This window comes from Pristis pectinata, chromosome 32 (genome assembly GCF_009764475.1).
Source record: "Pristis pectinata isolate sPriPec2 chromosome 32, sPriPec2.1.pri, whole genome shotgun sequence".
Lineage (NCBI taxonomy): Eukaryota > Metazoa > Chordata > Chondrichthyes > Rhinopristiformes > Pristidae > Pristis > Pristis pectinata.
The window spans coordinates 3,009,325-3,032,248 of record NC_067436.1 but is presented as its reverse complement, the minus strand read 5'-3'; the positions used below and the strand labels follow the sequence as shown (position 1 = coordinate 3,032,248).

Below are 22,924 nucleotides of genomic sequence, written 5' to 3'. Positions count from 1 at the left end.
GTTGCTTTGTTATTCAATTTCAGACACACACAGAATTGTTCACAATCCCTCTCTGTAAAAGATACTTCAAATTGCATCGCAGTTCAGAAGTGCAATGTAATTTAGTTTAGAGAACTTTTGTTGTTCTTTGTACAAACGACCAACCAATATACACATTACACGGCTGATCCAGCGCTACCATAACACATATTTTATCACCCCGATATTCTTAAATTTCAACAGATCGCCCGGGTGATGCGGAAAGTTAATCGCACGCATTTCCCTAAATCGGATTTCTTTCTAACCGTGAATTTCCTACCGGCTTCCAAATTCGGCAAATTGGCGGGAGACGAGAGATAGTAAAAAAAAGTTACTGTAGTTTGTCTGAAGATGGTTTGGCGACCAATGAAGAGTTTATTTAGAGGGGGCACGGCCGAGCTGGCGGGTTTGGGGTAAAGGCGAGGAGTTTGTACGACAGATCCTTGGCCGCAGTGGTTTCAGTCCGGCCGGGTTTCGCGACCCACTCAGATGCCGGCTGGTTGAAATCCGCTGCTCTCAATGCTCATATGGCTTATTTTTAAAAAAGTACCCGGTCTCCCCGAAAACCCCGCGAGCCCGGTGTTTAGCCAGGCCGTGCGCGGACCCAGCGTGGCGTTGACTTTCTACATGGGAAACGATGTTTTCAAGGCCCGCGTCGTTATGCAGCCTGGGGAACGGGCAGGACCAAAATGGGCCGCCCCTCACTCTGGTTTGTAAATATTAGGAGCTTTGCAAGTTTCGCAGGCTCTCTGTCCCTCCCGATATTTTCATCTAAAACTCGAAATGAACTACACCTGCGCGTTTAAGGCATGTAAACATTAGCGATCAAAACCAATATTGTGTTTGTCATTTGTCTGGTTGGTTTGGGAGTGTTTGAATACGAATGGAGCCGACTGTGGATTTATGGGGGAAATTACCATAAATTATTACTAACCTGGAACGTGTGTGGTCTGCTTGTGGGAAAAGAGCTAATACAAACTCTCGACGCAGAAACGGGGTAGTTGGTTGAGCTGAAGACTAAACGGTTATTACAGCGAGTAGCTTTCATTTGTTTTCTGAATATTAATATAACTGACTTCTGGGCGTTTTATGGGGTTTGCGGCAAAGCGCTTCTCCTCATTTGCATCTAATTTTACAAGTAGATCACCCCGATAGTCTGGTGTCTGTACGCATATTAAAGTCTAATTTCCTGCATAAAGCATTTAAAAAGTTTTTGCAAAGCTATTTTCGCTTCGATTTTTTTGCGAGGTGACATTGATTGATTCAAGTACCCTGATTAATAAGGGGAAGCGTGCGGCCGCATTCAAACCAAGGCGAGCGGACTTCACTGGCATTTTAATATTAATGACATGGTTTAATCTCTGGAAATAACCGTGTTTAAGTTACGATTTGGCGAGTTACTAATATGCATTGAACCAGCACTTTGTGTTTTTTTAAGCTCTTGCTTTCGAATTCGCTAAAGGAAAAAAAAAGAAGTGTCCATTTGCAAGTCTGACGCAGTGAAATTATTCCGAGTTTGGACGTTTTTCAGTCACACTTAAAGTTCAGGGTTCAGTATTGGAACTAGGTCCGCCCCGCTCCCACACACTGGGTGCTTGCGATTTGAGGCGCATCTTCTGATACCCCGATTTTTAAAAAAAAAACTGGGTAATTCTGGTTAACAGATTAACCGGCGTCGGGGACCGATGTAGCTGGTCAATGGGCACAGTTAATAAAAAGCACTCCGTCTCTTCGCCCTTTGTGGTTCAAGCCCAAGCGTCGTTTGTTAAATCGCAGAACAAGCGCCCTGTGAAGTGTGGGGAAGGTTGGCACAAACCTCCCCGTTACTGGGCACTCTTACACTCACATTCGCCTTCTGCATCTTTTCCCAATTCGGATTTGACCCCTAACTGTGTGGAAATGTAAATGATTTCTATTGGCCGGCGGTGGCCATGTAAATAGGTGTAAATGGAAGCAGGAATGCTTTTCCCCAAATGCACCGGTCATGTGACGGCGGGAGCGCTACATTAACCGAGTGCCTCGCACATGTCACTCCTACATGAAACTACTAGCAGCACCAGGCAGGACATGGAAGGAGCCGCTCGGCGAGTGTGAGAGAAGACGGGCCGGATCCCTCGCCATTCGCTGCAGTGCGGGACGCGGCTCGTTCCGCTGTCAGTCATCACCCGTCCACAGAGCGTGTCCGGTGTGCGGGAGTGAACCGCGCACCGTATCTCACCGGCACCTTCCGAGCAGGGACGGATTCCCGAGCCGACTCTTTGCCAAGTTGGGCTAACTTTGAGGTGGGGGTTGGTTTTGTTTCAGTTTCTGTACTTTGAGTGGCTGAGATCCTTCTGTAGACTCCTTGAGACTTTAGTTGTTTTTTCTTTGATGATGCCTCGTCCGGGCAGAAACACGTACAGCGACCAGAAACCTCCTTACTCGTACATTTCCTTGACCGCAATGGCAATCCAAAGCTCCCCGGACAAAATGCTCCCTCTGAGCGAGATCTACAAATTCATCATGGATCGGTTCCCGTACTACCGAGAGAACACGCAGAGGTGGCAGAATTCGCTCAGACATAACCTCTCCTTCAATGATTGCTTCATTAAGATCCCTCGCAGGCCGGACCAGCCGGGCAAGGGCAGCTTCTGGGCGTTACATCCCAACTGCGGGGACATGTTCGAGAACGGCAGCTTCCTGAGACGCCGCAAGCGTTTCAAGGTGATGAAGGCGGATCACTTGGCGGTGAGCAAGCAGTCGGACGCTACGCACTACCTCCAGCAGCAGGCGAAGCTCCGGCTCAGCGCCCTGGCCGTGTCGGGCACCCACCTGCCGCAGATCCCCAGCTACAACATGGGCGTTTCTCAGAGCACAAGTTTCAAACACCCCTTCGCCATCGAGAACATCATCGCCAGAGAATACAAAAACGTGATGTCCAGCGGACTTGCTTTCTCGGCGGTGCAGCCCATGCACGCCGGTTATCCCATGCATTCTGTCGGTAGCCCCATCGGTACGGCCTGGCCCCACATGTACAGTACCAGCGTGATGGACACGGCGCCGCCGCTTTCCGTGCCCAGCAGCGACTACAGCGCCTACGGCGTCCCCATTAAACCCCTGTGTCACGGCGGACAGACTTTACCGGCTATCCCGGTGCCCATTAAACCCTCCCCGGCCACCGTGCCCGCCTTGCCGGCTTTACCCGCGCCGATCTCGGCCATCCTGTCCAACAGTCCCGCCACCCTGAGTCCCACCTCTCCGCAGATTGGTAACGGCCAGAGGAGCCCGAGCCCGAGCCCCGGCGACACGTTAACGAGCGCCGGCGCCGCTCTGCAGTCGGTGGCCGTGCACTGACATTGGGCACAAAGGCGAGGGCAGGGCCAGCTCAGTCCAAAGTTTACCGGAAGGGTTTGCGAACCGCAGAGAGAACTGTCCGCTTGTGATCACCTCCTGCCCCGGTGTATAAATGTAAATGTGAGCGGCCGGCGTGCATACACCAGCCTGTGAATATGTGCACTTTTTTTCCATTTTGCTTCAGTTCTAGACTCCCCGTCACTCGCAATCGCCGATCATCAAGTCCAATGTTTTTTCTAAATCGTGTCGTGAATCCCACAAAACATTTGTTAACACTGTAAAAAGTTGACTTTCAGTAATGTACGGCGGCATGTGGATGTAAGAGTGTTAGTCGCAACATGCATGTGTTACACGGAAATATCTGTCTGCTTTAAGTTATGAACTAGGTTATCGAAAAATATTTTCTCATTAAAATACCTACACTAGAGGAAATCGCCGTGTGTTGCTGTCAAAAACAATACGCGTCCTCTGCGGAACGAACGCCACGATTAGCAGGGACCGAAAACCGGGCAAAAGTTTAACAGGAGCCATTGGAGGGTTTCCAGAGAGAGAGGGAGAGAGACAGAGGGAGAGAGAGAGAAAAAAACTTTCCAACGGGGGTTAGGCGCAGAGCACCAATTGAACCCACAGTAAACGCGGAGAATACCTACAATGTATGCCAGACAAAGGCATGGGTTTTACTGGGCACCGATTCCAAAATCTCCCAAGGAAATGGAAATTGTGAATTTGTTAAAAAAAAACTATCCTGAGTTAGTACGAGGTGATTTATAGAATAAATAGGTTTTTATCCCTTCTGTTTACGGCCAGTGAATTCTACTGCGGGGATGTATTAGACACACCGTTCGTATATTTTACAGCCGGGCATTTATTTGAATCATTGTAAAACCGAGAAGACTGAGGGACCGAGTTCACCCCGGCCGCTCCACACCAGTTCATTATTTCACCCCGTTTGTGTTTAATCCCTATTGTGCGCTGCGAATTTAAACATTAGTTAACGATGCCCCGCTCTCCTGCTCCGCCAACAGCCCGCCGTGGCTGCCGGCGACTCGTTATCTGCCGCAAATCCCCGGCAGAAGCGGAGACGGTGTTTTCCTGCAACCGGTCTCATTCGGGGGGTGGGGGTGGGGGGTGGGGGGGGTGGGTTGGTTTGAGGGCGGTTTCTCCCAGAGGTTGAACCCGTTGCGGTCAGTAGCACAAGTGAGAAAGGTGGATCCGATTGTTTTTGATGAGAGATAATGAACCTTCAGACGGCATCTGTGTGGGAGCCTTTCTTTATATATCTAATTGTAGAAATGCCACACACAAACAAGAGGAGAAAACCGAGCAAGTCCTCTCAGCAGCGGCTGATTAAAATGCATGAAGCCGCCGGCCCGTCACACAAGGGACACCCGAGACCATTCATCACACATTGAGCACAATTATATCAACAAGCTTTGCAAAAGAATACCACCTACTTAAAAGCTCATCATTATATCCGTTCACGGGAAAATCTATGGAGACAACTGAACTATGGCACCACAATGCAAATCAACTGTGTGTGTGCAACCCCTGCACCGCTGCTCCGCACTCTGTAACCGCCACAAAATGAAAGGGTGCTCCTTCCGAGGAAATATTAGCTGCCGTTATTTGTGTCTTTTAAAACTAACAGCAAATTATCTAATTAATATGTTTCAATTACAGCTTCAGAGAGAGAGAGAGAGAGAGAGAGAAAGGGAGAGACAGGGAGAGAGAGAGAGAGAGGCGACTAAACGCCGGCAGCGGACTAACAATAACCCAGACCCCACTCCTGGACTCCACCGACCACTTCACATCTGTTTTCTAATTTAGCGTTTTCAGTTGCTGGAAAAGTGTAGAAATCAGACCAGGACATTGCCCGATCTAGTTAGATGGTTTACTGGGTGAACAGAATTATAAGCGTACCGTTGTGAGGAGAATACGCAGTTGAGAAAAGCTAACCCATTGAATGCTATTAAACAAATATATTAGAATCCTGTCAGTTTTCGCAATTGACTAGATCAAATACAGGTTCCGGGAACTTCATTCAGTCCCATTCACTTCAATAGAAGCTGTGAAGAATAGCCAGCGTACACTGGGCCACCGATGTAGATTTAGCCTTTTTAGGAGACAAAACATTGGCTTCTCACAAACACATTTCTGACCGCGGTACTAGGCGACCGGCCTCGGAGCCCGACAAGAATTCAAATTCAATTTAACCCTTTCATTTGACCGCGCACCCGCGCTGTTAAACGGACACCGAGAGTACACGGACAGGGCTTCAAACCAGGCGATTCTGAGAGCCGGAATAAACGCCAGTTAAACCCAGTTGGTCAGCTGCACGTATGTAGTGAATTTAACAGTGGATTCAGCGAGCCCGAGACAAGGAACGGAAGGGTCGGTCCGTAAGACGATCGGACATCAGAATAGACGGACTCAAACACTTAAATTGTCTCCTGGACAATTTACACGCGCGATATAAAAACGTGTGATTTTACGCGCAGTGAATTTACAGAGCGGTGTGAGTGTTCACACTGGCGGCCAACGACCAGGGCCGAGCAGAAGCGCCCTGTAGCCTCTGGGAGCGGGCTGCCAGACACACAAAGGGTGACTTTCAAACAATCGAGAACCAATTCTCTGCCATTTGTCCAATCTCCCCAACTGCGTGACTCTGGAGTGCCTGACAAGACATTTGTCAAATAGTTGTGACTTGCTGAATAACGCGAGTTAAACTGCACTAATGGGCCGCGAAAGGCGAAAAAGTACACCACGGAGCGACTTGTAGAAACTTTTAGACCCTGAATAAATTCCTTTTTCTAAAAAAAAAGATGAGCACTGGCATCATTTTTATTTCCAAAATTAAAAAAAGAAAAGACGTGCATGAACACATCCGTCTGTCGGGCCCCGGCTCTTGGTCCGAACTCGCGGAGACGCCTGATATTGAAAGCAAATTCATTCATTTCCGCAAAGCCACTGCATAAATTCCGCCGCAGTCCTGCACAGCCTACAGATGGCTTAACTCTGAATATCCGCAACGCATCCTTTAAAACCATGGTCCCCGAGCATCAGGGCAATGTCCCGGGTCCGACTTTCCCCCAGGAACACCTGTCGTTTTCTTCCCCGCTTCAGATAAAGTTAAAAGGGGGACAGATTACCCGGCTGTACAATGTCCGGAGAATCTTTACACGCCCGCCAGAAATCAACATGTAACACAAACCAATGGGGTTTTGTTTTTTTTAAAGAGACCATATTTTACAACATTCAAGGAAACAGTTTAGGAAGATGATTGCGACAAACCCGATCAGCGATTCCTGTTTTATTGCGGCAGCGAAAGATAATGTTGTTCGGACAGGATGAGTGTTGGAGGTTTAGTATATACATTTTTTACAATCATAATGGTAATTTAGACAAGCGGAGGATAGCCGGCTGCACTATAAACCTATATCTCATTATTATGCAAAATAATAAGATACACAATGACTGTCCAATCTGTTTATTGCTGACTTACTCATCCGGAAATTTTAATACTATTCAGGGGCAATGAAATTCAGATCTATACATCAAATCTTTAACCTGCAGCCATTATTGTGTGTCATAATCCAGATGGAGAGGCCATCAGCTCTGTTTACTGTGAGCACCACTTTATTAACTCGTCACAGAACGGGTTGTGGCGAATGTCGTGCAGGATTTCAGATGGATCAGGATGTGGACTCGGCAAGATTCAGCACGGACAAAAAGGATGGTTAGGCCAGTAACGATGAAATATTGGTCGGCCTTTACAAAACCCTGTGTTGCAGTTTAATTAAAAGAATTCATTAAACTGGTAGCCCATCCAAGGTAATTAGTATGCATAATTTATGTTTTGCCTAATACACAAGGGCAGTAGCCTGAATAATAAACCAACTTAACCTTAGGAAAATAAATTGAACGGACAGACGTTTATTATTTAGTTTAAGATCATACTATGACGAATGTCAAAGGGTAACATTTACAATGAGTCGCTGATACCAGCTTCTGTCGCCTCGGACACAATAATCGTGGAGCTTCGTAATGACGAAATAAATGCACTAAACACAAAAGATTTAACCAGGTATGATCTTACAGGACGCATATAGCTCAATCAGATTGTGCTCCTCTGCTGGGTTATCTGGCCGCACTGGTCTCAGCGTCCACAATATTTCAGCCTATTTTGTGAATTGGATCGGACGGTATTAAGTTCATATATAATCAACAGTTCTGGGGCAAGGTTGGTCGGAAATTTGAACAATAGGCCTGTGCAAACTGATGTAACGCGTCCGCATGTACAATACCGGGGGCGAATTCACTATTTTAAGTAAATCGATTACCCAAAAATGCCAGTCGGTGACCGACAATCAGATACTGTTCCAATAAAAAGAATACTCGGCGGGTTTATTTGTGGACCAGTCGTTCACTCGCTTGTCTCCCAGTGCAGAGAGGTTGGGGTGCTGGGGGCGAGAGGGTGAAGTTGTTGAGCCAGGATACCTGGCACTTGTACCTGGAGGCGCGCAGTTGGTCTTTCAAAATCTCGACACGGATCTAAAGGATGGAGATAATGTAATTCAGAACCGTTCCTTTAAAAAGGAATCAGCAGAAATAATGCCAATAATTTTATCGGGAGAAAATATGAGTACACATCAATAGGAACCGCGAAGCAGAATGTCAAATACATACATCAGCCAATTACTTGTAGTGTTTATTGTTAAAATTTTATATTTACTTTGAGACACAGCAGGTCTTCAAAAATAAATAGGGACTATAATTCTTAACAAAATCAACAGTTGCATAAAGCTGGTAATCAATTTTCCGGCGCTAAGGACAGGAGCATTAACGAGCAAATGCGCTGATGCAGTAATTTTTCAGCCTGGTTCCCTACAACACTGACCTACGCGAACAAATCAAGATTAAGGACAAGGAAATGGCAACTGTCTGTTGTTTCTTGGGTTTCCGAGGTTCTGCAGAGCTCAGGTCGACCTGTTGAGCGAGGAAGAAGGTGAGTCAAATACTCCTGACAGGTAACCTGAAAAATCTGTCTTTTGTAAACATTTGTTGTCATTAAATATTAACTCTCTCATGCGACCAGTGTTTTGAATCAGCGTGGGAACATTTAGTACAACCAGCTTGTAAATGTGGTGAAACATTTTGAATGTATCTAGGGCAGACGGTCTCTCTCACTTCCTCTATACCCGATGCTACTTTCATTCTGCCTTTGAAAGTCCCGACAGCTGGGAAATTAAAGGCAGGTTCTATTTCAAACTGAAAAGTTAACCTAATCGATTACGGTGACGGGGTCTATTTCTCTTATGTACCTCGACACAACAATTCACAAAATATTTAGTGCAAGCAAGGAAGTTGTAGAATAATAGAGCAAAATAACGAAGTAGTAATTGCTTCTATTGTAGATCATTTATCGCGTGGAGTGGGTTCAGATATCTGACAACAAGAAGGAAGTTTTTTTCCCTTTAACCCAGACTAAAATTAGCCCTCAATCCAACAATAAATAACCACCAAAATATTCAACACGACACAAGTGTTATTTAGATCCGATGAAATTCGAACAATAGGCCTTGATGAACTGATGGAATCATGTCTTTCTGTTTTACAAATTTGCAATAAATAGAACTCAGCAATCAATTCTCACACCTCAATTCAACACTATTGTGTTTTCTCCCCAAAGCACACGACGACTAGAGTGCATTTAAAACGTTTTGCATCCTTTTGCGAGATTGTATTATATTTAACAGATAATACAGGATGCAAACACTTTGGTATATTTTATAAGAGTAAAATCCAGAAGGGTTTATTTTTCTCAGATAGCGCTCTAAAAAATGTCACGACGTTCGACAAATAAATCTATCAATTTATCTGTGGCTAGAAATATATCTTGTAGCCCGGACAGCTGGAAGTCAACAGTAGGAGTGTACATCAGTGTGTCGGTAAACTTAACCTGTACAAAGGGCTAAGCATTACTTTATGTCATTACAGTGTTGACTGTATTACTTAGAAATTATCCCGAGCTCAGCCAAACACCCGTGTGTGCATGAAATTAGAATGTCAACACTTGATTCATGCTGCAAGGCTGTGACTGTGAAACAAATTATGTCAGTGGGTGGCAATTGCAATATTAGTCTAAGCAGATAACATATAGCAAAGGAGGACCCAGTCTGAAGGCTTCGAGGTTCCAGATTAATATGTCAAGATCACTGTAAAAGAGGGCTGGGCTTTGCCAAATTGGCTGCCAGTGGATAAAGTACCGGAGCAAACAACAGATTTATTATCATACACACTGCAGCTTTTAATTCTGCCGGCTGATGCTTTTAAAAGATGCTTCCAAACAAAGATTTTGCCTAAAGACTAGCGGTCAACCATTTGGGCCTGCTTCACTTAACACTTGCACCAAGTAAAGACAATTGTTTGCAATCAATGCATATAAGGGCTTTCAGGGGGTTGCTAAGTGACAAGTACTGTCAACATAAAAATGTCCGATTGGAGCGGCTGCTGAGCCGCTGCAGCAGGGGAAAGTTAAAGTGCCCCGGGAACTCCTCCACTTCCAGCCTTCGCTGTTTCATCCGACTGTTCGGAGCTCTGATTTGTTCCGGCTCCCTTGCCTTCCTTCTACGGTAAGTACAGTTTACAGACAGGTGTAGATACTGCTCTATTATCCATAAATTCATAAAACACCCAGATTCTGCGCACTGACCGAATCTCGGCTAGTTTTGGAGTGTCACCGTTTTAGTTTCACATTTTAAGCATTCTTCTCTTTACGCGCAGGGCCCTGCCTCACTTCTGCTTCCTTCTCGGGGTCTGAGACATTCAAACTCCCTCAAAGAATCCGTTCCTGTGATTTCTCTCTGATTAGCCGGACACATGCTCCAACAACGCATTCGCAGGTCTAACACTCGCAGTCCTCTGAAGTGAACTAAATTCAGCACGTCCCCCTCCCCACCCAAAATAACAATAAAAGCAAAGCTACACTAAAACCTGGCCAAAGACCATCCTCTCTCTCTCTCTCTCTCTCTCTCTCTCTCTCTCTCGTTATTCTGGAGCATTGGTTCTCATTAGATGCCTTGAGAGCAGAACGCGCTCTGTTACTAACCCCTGCGGTGCTTTGACAGAAATGCTGACTTGGCTGATAAATGAAAACAGACACAATAACCTATCATCCCGATGATAACTGTTATTAAACATGAAGCTGAAAATGTCCTCATAGATTTTGGTTATATGTAATTAAAATACAGTAACTTCGGAGGATGACTCGGGCGGATCACGTAGCCTGACTGATGTCCAATTCTTTGTAGAGACTGACATTCTCTGCATTGAATTAATTTAGTTCTACAGATAACGATGAAGATGAATTGACATGATTCTCCAACTTCCAGGGTTACGTTTCCTTATTCCATCTGCGGATGGAATTTTACCCCCAGATCCCTCCCTTGCCGTCCTTTCCACTAAGGTACCACCTCAGATCCGTGGAGACAAAGTGATGTTCGGTTTGTAACTGTGAGGAGGCGGCTGCACCTGACTTCTACCAGAAGTTTTAGGTGCTGTTCGCGGGCCTCACGCATTTCAAAGCGGGCGTATATCACAGGGTCTGAGTTCAGATCGACATCTCGCTGGTTTGGTGGTTCACAGAGAGATGCCACCGGCAGTCGGCCATTGGCGCCCAAGCGATCTGTTGGCTGTTTATGGCTCACTCAACGCCTCTCCTCACACCAGGTATTTGTCCCCTTCAGCATGTCTCTGGATTTGCCTCAACTCTCCCCAATGTCAGCGAGCTCTTTATTCTTACCTAACAGAAGTTTGGTATTGGTATTGGTTTATTACTGTCACATGTAACGAGTTACAGTGAAAAGCAGTTTATCCCGGTTTATACCGGATTTATTAGTTAAGATGTTTATTTATTAGTCACATGTACATAGAAACACAGTGAAATGCGTCTTTTTTGCGTTACTGAGAATGTTCTGGGGGCAGCCCGCAATTGTCGCCACGCTTCGGGCGCCAACATGGCATGACCACAGTTCCTAACCCGTACGTCTTTGGAATGTGGGAGGAAACCGGAGCACCCGGAGGAAACCCACGCAGATCATAGGGAGAACGTACAAACTCCTTACAGACAGCGGCCGGAATTGAACCCGGGTCGCTGGCGCTGTAATAGCGTTACGCTAACCGCCAAAAGTACAAAAAACCCGCAAGTACTCAACAAATCAGGCAGCATCTGTGGGCAAAGAGACAGCGGTGGCCTTTCACCAGACTGTCCCAGTGAAACGATGACTCTGTCCCTCTGTTCACAGATGCTGCCTGACTTGCTGAGTATTCCCAGAGTTGTCAGATTTAAGTGTCTCTGTCTTTTTTTTTGCTGCATTTCTTACTCGTGGTTTTCTTTCCCCCTACAACGCAAGTATCTTTACCCTAGAAATGTCCTGTCAAACCCTTCCTTCACCTTGAAGTTGTCCACCGGGTTCCGCATCACCTGCTCAATCGCCGAACAAATGAGAGTTTATCCAAGTGTAAACGCAGGAGCAGCGCGGAGAAATCGGACATAGGGACGGCGACCAGCTTTACAAATAGTGAGTTCCTCAGTTCATTTCCAAAGCTAATATTCTGCAGTTATCGAGTACTTGAGTGACTAATAACGCAAAGTATTGTGGATGCTGGAAATCTAAAATATTCGGCAAGTCATGCAGCATCTGGAGAGAGAGAGAGAAGCAAAATTAATATATAGAGCCAACGACCTTACATCAATCGCTTTCCTTGGTTTGACAGGTTATGAGCATGTATCAAATAACAATGTTCATAGAATATCAAGTGCAGAACTTTAATCACGAAACATTATCACATTAATATAATTGGTCATTTAATATTTGAAGTAGCAATTGGAGGAAGTTTCCTTGCACGTCGGTCTCCAGCGCTGCCTGAGCCCCGGGCTTGTGATGGGGGTGAGATGAAGGTTTGAGGAACTGGACACTGTCGGTTCCAGCGGTCGGGTGAGAGATGGGCGGCGGTATCGGAATTTGAAGCTGGCCGCTTGGAACTTGAATTTCTGGCAGGAGTAAGTGGGGGCATTTGGGAAAAAAAACACACGCGTTATAGCACATCTGTGTGTGTGTGTGTGTGTGTGTGTGTGTGAGGGAGAGACAGGAGGGCGAGAGAGGACGGAATGTGGCGCTTCGAATAAATGGCTCGGGGGATATTTCAATTTACCACATTTTTAATTGATTTTTAAAAATCCGTTCTTCAGATTCACATTCTCAATTGTCCTGCTCAGTCTTCGAGTCGTGTGAACCAAATGAGGAGGGACTTCAGTCCCAAGGATACTCAGTATATGTGGGCAGCCCCCGAAGTTACCTCAGCCATATCCCACTCAATTTCACAATTTGTGTTCTGATCTCAGGACGGTCCGCTCACCATCCCGGTGAGAACACGCGCCGCCCGACTTCATCGGTGAAACCAATGTTGGGGATCTGAACTCGGAGATTTAATCACGATTTAGTCATGGGGGGGGGGGGGAGTGGAAATAAGGGGACAATTTAAAATCACCCAGGGAGATGACTAAATGACAAGATGTCTGTGATTTTGCACAGTAAACGCGGTTTAAAAGCAAAAGAGGAACTCAGCGCCAGGATTGTAAGTCAAATATTAGAGTTAGATAATTCATAAATAAATTGTCAGGGAACAAAGAAAACACAACTAATTAAGGACTAACATAAAAGAGTATCTAAATATTCCTATTAGTATTTAAAATAATCTGTTTAATATTTCAGTTCTTGACGAACGCCGTGGGAGATTAAATGACAGTATAAATGAGCCCCAGTTTAGACTTCAGGAAGCGACAGCGCGGGGGACAGACAGGAACAGGACACAAAGAGAGGATTAATTATCGCGGCCACATTCAACGCCGCTTATTTTTGTGTATCATACGTTTTCTTTAACAGATTTTTCCTGTCCCATTTTCTAATATTTCAACTGCCGTTTTCCAAGACGAGAGGCGGTGTCTGGGGTAAGGAACCAGCGGCGAAAACCTGACCATTAATCAGCAGAGTGTCAGCACAATGCTGAACTGATGGATGGCCGGTTGCCGCTTTGAATATTCTTGGAGAATTTTTGGTTCTTATCAGAAAAGCTCCATTCAGTTCTCAGTTTGCTCGGCTCAGCTACCCCCCTTTCCCGCTGCGCTATCTAGGACACCCGGGATGCCTCTGCATTCCAGCTGCTAGTCCCGAGAACACAACATCTGTCGGGAACACTTTTCTTTCAGCAGTTTAAAGAAATCAATAACACCCGACAAGTCTGAGCGTATCGTAAACTGCTAACATCAAAAGCAAGGACTTAAGGTGACCTCCATGGATGGATAGAACTTTCCTTCCAGCCAAAAGAAAGAGCAGTGCTGAGCATAGATGAAACGGCGACTCCGCACCCTGAATCTCCCCCAAGGGGTAGAGAGAGCCCGTCCCTTTACCCACACGGCGTCAGCACCGCCTCTGCCAAGTGGTTTAGATTCTATTACATCTAAATGTCCAAAGTTAAAGGGCGAGCTGTTTTTTTTTTGCCCGTCACCTTAACGGGGTCCTGGCGTTATCCTGGAGACTGGGAGCTCAGTGGCGGAGGCGTTTGCTCCTCGGAAGGAGAGTTTGATCAGAAGTTGCACACTGACTGTAAGGGGAGCCGGTGGGGCAACGTGTGACGTGCGTGGACCGGTGCCACCCGTTTCATTGCTCTCTCCTAGCACTGCCCAGTCCGTTTCGTGCCTCACCTCTGTGACTGGCCTCAGGACCCACCTAGTTCGCAGGAAGGATGGGACCAGGGCGAGGTCTAAATCCCGGAGCCCCATGCTCACCAACGCTGTGGGGGCCGCAGAGTGACTGCAGCGGTCCCAACCAGACCCGCAGACCCCGTAACCGGGGGGCTCCTTCAGGAGGGAGGCAGGGCCAGCTGTGACATCTGTTTAAAGGAGATCGGCGGACAAATGCCACCATACAGATTGATGCCAGCTGTTCCGGCCGCACCTCTGATTCTGTTCAAACACACACGGGGCACATTGTTGATCGATCTCCCGTCCACGCTGAGACTGGGACAAACAGCAGCCTGGTGGTTTGAATGTAGACACAATGTAGAGGGCGCCGACCAATAAAAAACAGATGTTGCTGCATGAAGCAGCCGCTGGTGACTGACACACCAAGGGTTAAATTGTAACACACACTTTGCAGGCGCACCCACCCCTCCCTGGGCTAAAACTGTCAGCCCGGGACAACATTTAAAAACTGCACCGTAAAGCTCAAATATAAACAGAAAACACTCGGGAGGTCTGTCAGCCTCTGTGGTAAGAGAAACAGAGTCAACGTTTCAGGTCGGAGAGCCTTGGCCGGCTCTGCAGCGTTAATTCTCGTGCGCAGATGTTAGCCGACTTGCTGCGGGTTTCCAGCGGTGTCAGGTCTATGGCAGGCACCGGTCACTTGTTTGCCTTGCTGGGCGCGGATGAGGTGGACGTCCAACATCTGGAGCAGACATCTGATCCTTTATGCAACAGCTGCTTCGGGTCTCTGCTCTGTAACGGCTCAGAAACACAAATTGATTGAAGTGCAAGGATTGTGGTTTAGCGCCGTCGCCGTCGCGTGTATGGACTTCCAAAAGGCATTTGACAAAATGCCAAGAAATGGACATTATGGACATTAACAGGGTTAGGCGGACACGGTGGATATCCGGTTGGGGAGCAGAAGCAGGGATTATAGGGAATTGTCTGGTCTTCCGATTGCGGGGAGTGAGGATTGTTCTCCTCCTTCGGTTGGGGCGAGGAGCTCAGTGCCTCTCGACGCCGACTAATGAGTCGGTGGACGGCAGAGGTTTATCGTTTGCAGATGACATGAGCTTCAGCAACATCTCTGAAAGAATGAGAATCGGTCTCGGCCAGGAGGACATCAGCAATAGACCCTTCAACCTGCTCCGTCAGACAATAACATTAAGGATGAGCCTTGTCCCCCCACCCAACCCCACCTTCCCCCCACTCCTTGTCCAGCCAAATATCCACGACCTCCATCCGTGAAACCCCCTCACCGACTGAGCATCCACTGCCGGCCAAGGCAGAGAATTGCACAGATTCGGAACCCTCCGTGAGGCCGTGTCTCCGCATCTCTGTACTGCAGCCAGTCCCTTCGTACTGAGATTGATTCCCTAAACCCCAGATTCGTCCAGCACAGCATCCCGGAGAGACCGGAGACAGGGCAGAGAGCAGGTGGCGTTTAACCCCGGACTGATTCCAGTAAAGATAATGGAGAGAGAAGCTAGAGAGGGCGCAGAATGACGAGACAGATGGATTTTCACAGGACGAGTTGATACGTCTACATTGTTAGGTTCAAGGGTGTCATTGAACTGGAAAGGGTGCAGAAAAGGTTTACCAGGATGTTCCCGGGAATGGAGGGCTTGGGTTATAAGCAGAGACTGGAGAGGCTGGGACTGTTTTCCCTGGAGTGCAGGCGGTTGAGGGGTGACCTTATAGAGGTTTATAACACCATGAGGGGCGTAGGTGAGGTGGAAGCTCACAGTCCTTTACCCAGGATAGGAGAGTCCAAAGGTGAGAGGGGAAAGATTTAAAGGGGACCTGAGGGGCAACTTTTTCCACACAGAGGGTGGTGGGTGTGTGGAACGAGCTGCCAGTGGTAGAGGCGGGTACAAATAGAACACTAACAAGGTACTTGGACGGGTGCATGGATCGGATAGGTTTGGATATGGGCCAAATGCAGGGAAATGGGAGGGTAGGCACAGACGAGTTGGGCCGATTTCCGTGCTGTATAGCTCCATGACCCTCCATGACTCTGTTCCTTCCGTGTCCATCCAGCGAGGCCGCAGAGGGTGGGAACAACACAAAGCCCATGACTTAGCCTCGGTTAGATCCCGGACCGTGCCCAATCCTGGAGCAGCGGACAAGGCGGACAAGACAGGTCTGCCGCCTGCGCCTGGGGTTGAAACATCGGCCCACTTCACCACGCCCGCTCCCGCGGCGCTGCCTTGGATGCAGAGGCGATTCAGGAGCCTCCGGCAGATCCAATCCCTTCTGCGTTGCCCCAAGGAAGCGCCGCGCCCGCACTGACCCCATCGATAGTCTCCATTCTAACGGTGGTGGGAGAAGGGGGGGATGGTGTTGCCAGCTGACCAGAGGACGTCCCGGTGTAACCGGAGCGTTTCTCTGCAGCAGTGTGACCGTGCAGAGGGCGTTGGGCACTTCTCTGTTGCAGTGTGGATCTTCAGGCTGACGACACCCCCGGTCTCCGGCGGTCAGAGGGCGGAGTGTGTGATCCACTGGACCCCGAGCCGCTCCGGGCATCCGACCCGCAGCACGGCCGCGCAGCTGGGCGGCACCGACCTGCCATTTGTTCGGGACAATGGCAGAACCCGCTGGAAATACCCACAGGTCGGGCAACACCGGTTGGAGCCAACTGTGCCGGCCAATGAGCGGTGAGCAGATGGTTCACAAGCCCATGAGTCGCATTAGCTGGTCATCTCGGTTGGTGCAGCCCCCGCCCCATGGCAGGGTATCGGTGCACTGAGGCTGATGGACCAGTTGGTCAAACGTGAAGGAACGGGAGCGGTGGCCATGCACTCGGTTCTGAGCCAGAGCTAGGGGCCGGGGTTTCCTCCGATCACCGTACAAGTGGCAGGGTTCCATGTGCCTGGACCCTACACACCCTCCGAGGGTCCCGTGAATTGTCGATTTTCCAAAGCAACGTCCGGCGGTTGACAGCACCCCGTCCCGCCCAGAGCCCAGTAAAGTCCAACCTCTGGTGGGATTGACCCCAAAGCCTCCCCCCTTGTCCTATTGGGGCATATTCAACATCTGGCTGTCGCCGGCAGATGCTGTGTAGGATGGGCGACCGATGGTTGAGGATAAGTTGTGCAATTTGTTGCAATATTTGTAAGGATGGCAAGGAAAGGACATTGCCCCGATCCGTGTGTCTCGGGAGTCCTGATTTGACTTGGATCTCAAGTGAATCAGGTGGACAGTCCCGGGCACACCTTTATCTCCCTGCTCCGTTCATTCCCGACCTCGACTCTCAGTCCTTACAGGTCAGCTCCCGGGGAGGGGCAGTGAAGTCGCTTTCTTGGACTGACCTTGTACTTCCCCGTCCCGTTCTCTGGCGGCGGTGAGCTTTGCCTTTGTAAGCAGTCAGCGGGCAAACTGTTCAGCCATCCCATTGTTGTATAACTCTGCTCTCTGCAGACCGTTCCTTTTGGTATTGGTATTTGTATATTATTGTCACTTGTACCGAGATACAGTGAAAAGCTTGTCTTACAAACTGATCGTACAGGTCAATTCATTACACAGTGCAGTTACATTGAGTTAGTACAGAGTGCACTGATGTAGTACAGGTAAAAACAATAACAGTACAGAGTAAAGTGTCACAGCTACAGAGAAAGTGCAGTGCAATAAGGTGCAAGGTCACAACAAGGTAGATCGTGAGGTCATAGTCCATCTCATTGTATAAGGGAACCGTTCAATAGTCTTATCACAGTGGGGTAGAAGCTGTCCTTAAGTCTAGTGGTACGTGCCCTCAGACAGCTCCTTGCCATCCTTACAAATATTACAACAAATTGCACAACTTATCCTCAACCATTGGTCGCTCATCCTACACAGCATCTGCTGGTGCCAGCCAGATGTTGAATTTGACCCAATAGGACAAGGGGAGGGGGATTTGGGGGGAATCCCATCAGAGGTGGGGCTTCCCTGGGCTCTGGGTGGGACAGGGTGCTGTCAACCGCTGGACGTTGCTTTGGAAAATTGACAATGCACGGGACCCTCGGAGGGTGTGTAGGATCCAAGCACATTGTTGACCAAGTCCTCTTGCTCTGGCCATGCCTGTCTTCCATCAGTGTCCATCACGACCTCCAGAGTTCCAGCAGCCCACCAGCATCTCTCCCGAACAAGGATCAGTTTGGTGTATTGGAATGTCGCCCCTGGCTACGATGGATGGGCTTCATGAGCCCAGGGGTGTAGTTTATTCAGTGGACCAGGCAGCATGCTCCACCGCATTCACCGATGGCCGAGAGGTGCCACTGGTGGTCTTGCAACAGGATGGGTTCACTGGCACTATGTTGGGAGTGTGGGCTTGGGCGCACGATCACTACGCAACTTAATTTCACAATGCTGCTGTTAACAAAGGTGAGCTCAGGGGGAAGGGGACCCAAGGGGCAAGGTTTGCGCTTGAGTTATAAGGAGAGACTGGGGAGACTGGGACTGTTTTTGCCTGGAGTGCGGGAGGCTGAGACCATACGGAGGTTTATAACATCATGAGAGGCGTAGATAAGCTGAATGGTCACAGTGTTTTCCCCAGGGTAGGGGAATCTAAAACTAGAGGGCATGGATTTAAGGTGAGAGGGGAAGATTTAAACATGATCTGAGGGGCAAGTTTTCCACACAGTGTGGAATGAACTGCCAGAGGAAGTGGTAGAGGTGTGTACAATTATAACCTTGGACAGGTTCATGGGTAGGAAAGGTTTAGAGGGTTTAGTCCAAACACAGACAAATTGGACTAGATCAGGTAGGCACCTTGGTCAGCATGGACGAGTTGGGCTGAAGGGCCTGTTTCCGTGCTGTATAACTCTATGACTCAGGAGTTTGGGGTCCCAGGTTGGGCTCAGCTAATCTGACACCATCAGATTTCTGCAAGTTCTCCATAGAATCAGAGCTCTACATTATTAGGGTTGTATCCCCAATCACTACTGGGACTGTTTCAGTCACCAATGGCATTTGCATTGTACTTGGATGTTCATTGCCTCTGATGTTTCAACTTTCCTATTGATTGGTTAGTGGACTGGTCAGTCCCTGATTTTTACATCCAGTTTCTCAAGGTCAGTGTGCGCCATTGATACCGACAGCCGCTGCTGTACTCTTTATGACATCTTTCATTCATCAACTTTATCCCAGATACCCTTGGTCTGTTGTTGTTTGTCACACCGTGTGTCTCTTAGACAAAGAATCTGATCTTTGTCTTCAGACCACAGTTTGCAGGGAAGTGCTGTTTGACAGAGGAGAGGCCCTCACTGTTGGCAGATATAATGATATCCCACTGAAACAGCGACAGACCCTGGTATCTGTGTTGTTCCTTAGGTATGCTCACTTGCTGTGCACACGTGGAGCCACTGCTTGTCTGCTGATTCTGGTTTCACCATTCATGCTCAAGTCCACAGAGGTGTAGCGGGTAGTGTGGCTGCCTCACAGCTCCAGTGACCAGGGTTCGATTCTCGTCTCCATGCTGCCTGTGTGGAGTTTGCACATTCTCCCTGTGGCCATGTGGGTTTCCCCCCGACCTCTGGTTTCCTATCGCATCCCAAAGGAGTTCTAGTCAGTAGGTTAATTGGCTGCAGTAAATGAGTCCGAGTCTGCAGGTGAGTGGTAGAAGCTGGGAGGAGTTGATGGGAATGTGAGAGAGAGAGTAGATTGGAGAACAGTAAGTGGGGCGATGGGATGGATGGGATTGCTGTAAATGTTGGCATAGACTTGATGGGCTGAATGGCCTTGTATTCAGGAGAAATAGGAGATGCCAGACTTTGGAGGACCACAGTTCAATGGAAAGGTCTCAACTTGTTCTCTGTGTTCAGTCATGTCCTTGGAGAGGGTGCAGAGGAAATCTTATCTTATAACAGCACAGAAGGAGACCATTCAGCCCATGAGAGCTATGCTGGCTCCCAGGGTGCAATACCATTAGTCTCATTCCTGCTTTCCTGATGTCCCTCTAGCCCTGCAAGTATTGTGGTATATGTGGTATACACATATACCTATCAACTTTCCTTTGTTGTTTTTGCTATTAACTACACTAACAGGTAATTTACAGTTAGCAGATTAACCTACCAGAGAAAGCTGGAGCACCTGAGGAAAACCCATGCAGTCACACGGAGAACATGCAAACTCCACACAGACAGCACTCGAGGTCAGGACTGAGCCCTGGTCCCTGGAGAGTGAGACGGCAGCATCAACCACTGTATCACTATGTTGCCCTACACTGGAGTTAGGTCAGAACAAGCAACTGAATACAAGTGCCAGGAAGGATGATGGAATCACAAGAAAACAGGAGCAGGAGTAGTCCATTCGGCCCCTCAAGCCTGCCCGCCATTCCATCATGACTGATCCTTACTCAAAATGTACAGTATTTAAAAATATCTAGAAATTGAAAATCCAGTTTAATACATAACAGTTAATCTGATGGATTATTCTTCTGGAATTATCAACATTATGGAATTATATTAGCAGAGAGGGTCTTTAGTTATGTAGAGAGACTGGAGAAGACAGGATTGAGCAGAGAAGGTTGAAGGGAGGTTTAAGGTTCAGGGCAATGAAGGACAATTACAGAGGAGAAGTGAGGAAAGATTCCTTCACTCACCTTGATGCAGTACACACTGACTGAAGGGTATGGAAGCAGATTTGATAACACTCTCACCCAGATGTCAGGCTCCTGTGCCAGAGAGAGCCAATGTCACTCACTTGGAACTGGGCCTGAGCTCTCGCCAAGGGGAAGTGAGGTCATGCTCAGAAGTCTTCTGCCGACCCTGGCAGAGTAGAATGGCTGTGGTCTGAGTGTCCATGGTTCTCACAGACCACTCACTCTGTATTGGATAGAATGGTCCCCATCACACACAAAACATTGGTTCTGGATTCTCCTTACACTTAACCACCTCTGACAGGCTGCCCCAGGGCCCAGCATTTCCTCATGGAACACCTTCACATCACAAGTCCTCCACGGTAAGAACCCAGTTCTCTGTGGCAGAGCTAGTTTGTGATCCACCTTCAGGAGTGGGCAAACTGTAGCATTAACAATGTCCCCTCTTTCCCATGAGCCCACTCCTGTACACTTCAGCTCCTGAGTCCGGCTGTTCATGTAAATGTTGAACAGGTGTGGACCCCGCACAGATCGCCGTGGAATGTTTCCCACTGCTTGTCAATCGGAATAACGGCCACTGAAACCTTACTTTCTATTCTGTGTTTTAGTCACCTTGCTATCCTTTCTTCTCTATCACGAGACTACGATGCACAACATCAAAATATCCAATAAAGTATTGTCACCAATTGTACGTGCTAAATGCACATGTAGGTACACTTGCACACTGAACTCTGCTCCCAAAATTCTGTTCCACTGACTTCACTGGATTGGAATGTCAAACATAGATTTTAACAGTGCTTACAATACATGATAGATCTCTACTCCAGTAATGACCACCTCATGACTACTTATTCAAATAATTCAATAAGGCGGGTTAAGGTGACCTTACTTTTTGGAATCCTCGCTGATTTTTGTTTATTTTCTTTACAGTTTTAAGATTTTTTATTACACTTTAGAGAAAGTATTGCATCATCCTTCCTGCCATTCACATTCAGTTGTTTGGTCCGTAATGTTCTGGACTTATTCCATCCACCTTTCTAATTCCAGGAATCACATCAGCTCCTCACCAGCCAGACAATCAGGGAGCTGGTTCTTGTGGAGCAAATCCCACCAGTCCCATTCCTGCAGACTTTCCCCATTGCTCTGCCAATTATGTCCCCTCAAGTATCCATCGAGTTCCCCTTTGAAATCCTGGACTGAGTCTGTTTCTATAAGCCTTCCAGTGGCAGAGATCGTCAAAACATCTCCTGTGTAGGAGAGTTTTCCTCACATCTCTTGTCCTTCACTTGGAACCTGAGCCCTCCCCTCCATCCCAGTTGCAACAACTCCCCTCTAGTTATCCTCGCTCAGCCATCACAACCTCGCCTGCTTCCATCAAAATGACCTTCAACTTATTTGCTCCAGGAAGAACAACTTCACCTTCCCCTGCCCAAGCCTATTGCAGAAATTTCTCATCCATACAACGTTTAGTAAATCTTTGCTACACCTGTCATATCTTTCCTGAAGTATGGTGACTAGAATTGGATGTTCTGGTCTAACCAACACTTAATACAGGTTCAACATAAACTTCCTGCTTTTGTGTTTTATTAAACTCAGGATCCCTTTTAGTGACCTCTCTCTCCACATGGCCTGACATTTTAAAAGCTTTATGCAAGTGTGCAATCAGATCTTTGTTTCTGCCCAGAATTTAAAGCTGTGTCATTCAGCCAGACGTTGCTCAGAAATTAAATCACATGGTATTTCTTGTTCTTTAGCCAAAGTTAAAGTCAAAGTCGAGTTTATTGTCACATGCACAAGTCCATGTGTGCACGGGTGCAATGAAAAACTTACTCGCAGCAGCATCACAGGCACGTTGGCGTCAGATACAGAACATTCACAAGAGAAACATAATTTGTACAAATTATACACAATTTTTTACAAGAAAGAACACAATTAGAACAAAAAGTAAATGAAGTCCATTGGAGCACCAAGTGGCCATAGTGTTGCTATACTGAGGTAGTGATTAGGATTGTGCTGGTTGGTTCAAGAACCGAATGGTTGAAGGGAAGTCGCTGTTCCTGAACCTGGTGGTGTGGGACTTCAGGCTTCTGTACCTCCTGCCCGATGGTAGCTGCGAGAAGATGGCATGGCCTGGATGGTGGGGATCTTTGATGATAGATGTTGCCTTCTTGAGGCAGCGCCTCATGTTGACACTTTAA

At 47.6% G+C, this 22,924-nt stretch overlaps 1 protein-coding gene across 1 annotated transcript; it reads left to right on the top strand.

Annotated features, from left to right (window-relative positions):
- The first annotated feature begins 2,086 nt into the window (after positions 1 to 2,086).
- On the top strand, positions 2,087 to 3,759 carry foxb1a (forkhead box B1a). Its single transcript, XM_052042425.1, has one exon. The coding sequence runs from the start codon at positions 2,389 to 2,391 to the stop codon at positions 3,349 to 3,351; it is 963 nt and encodes a 320-aa protein (XP_051898385.1). The 5' UTR covers positions 2,087 to 2,388; the 3' UTR covers positions 3,352 to 3,759.
- Positions 3,760 to 22,924: the final 19,165 nt, after the last annotated feature.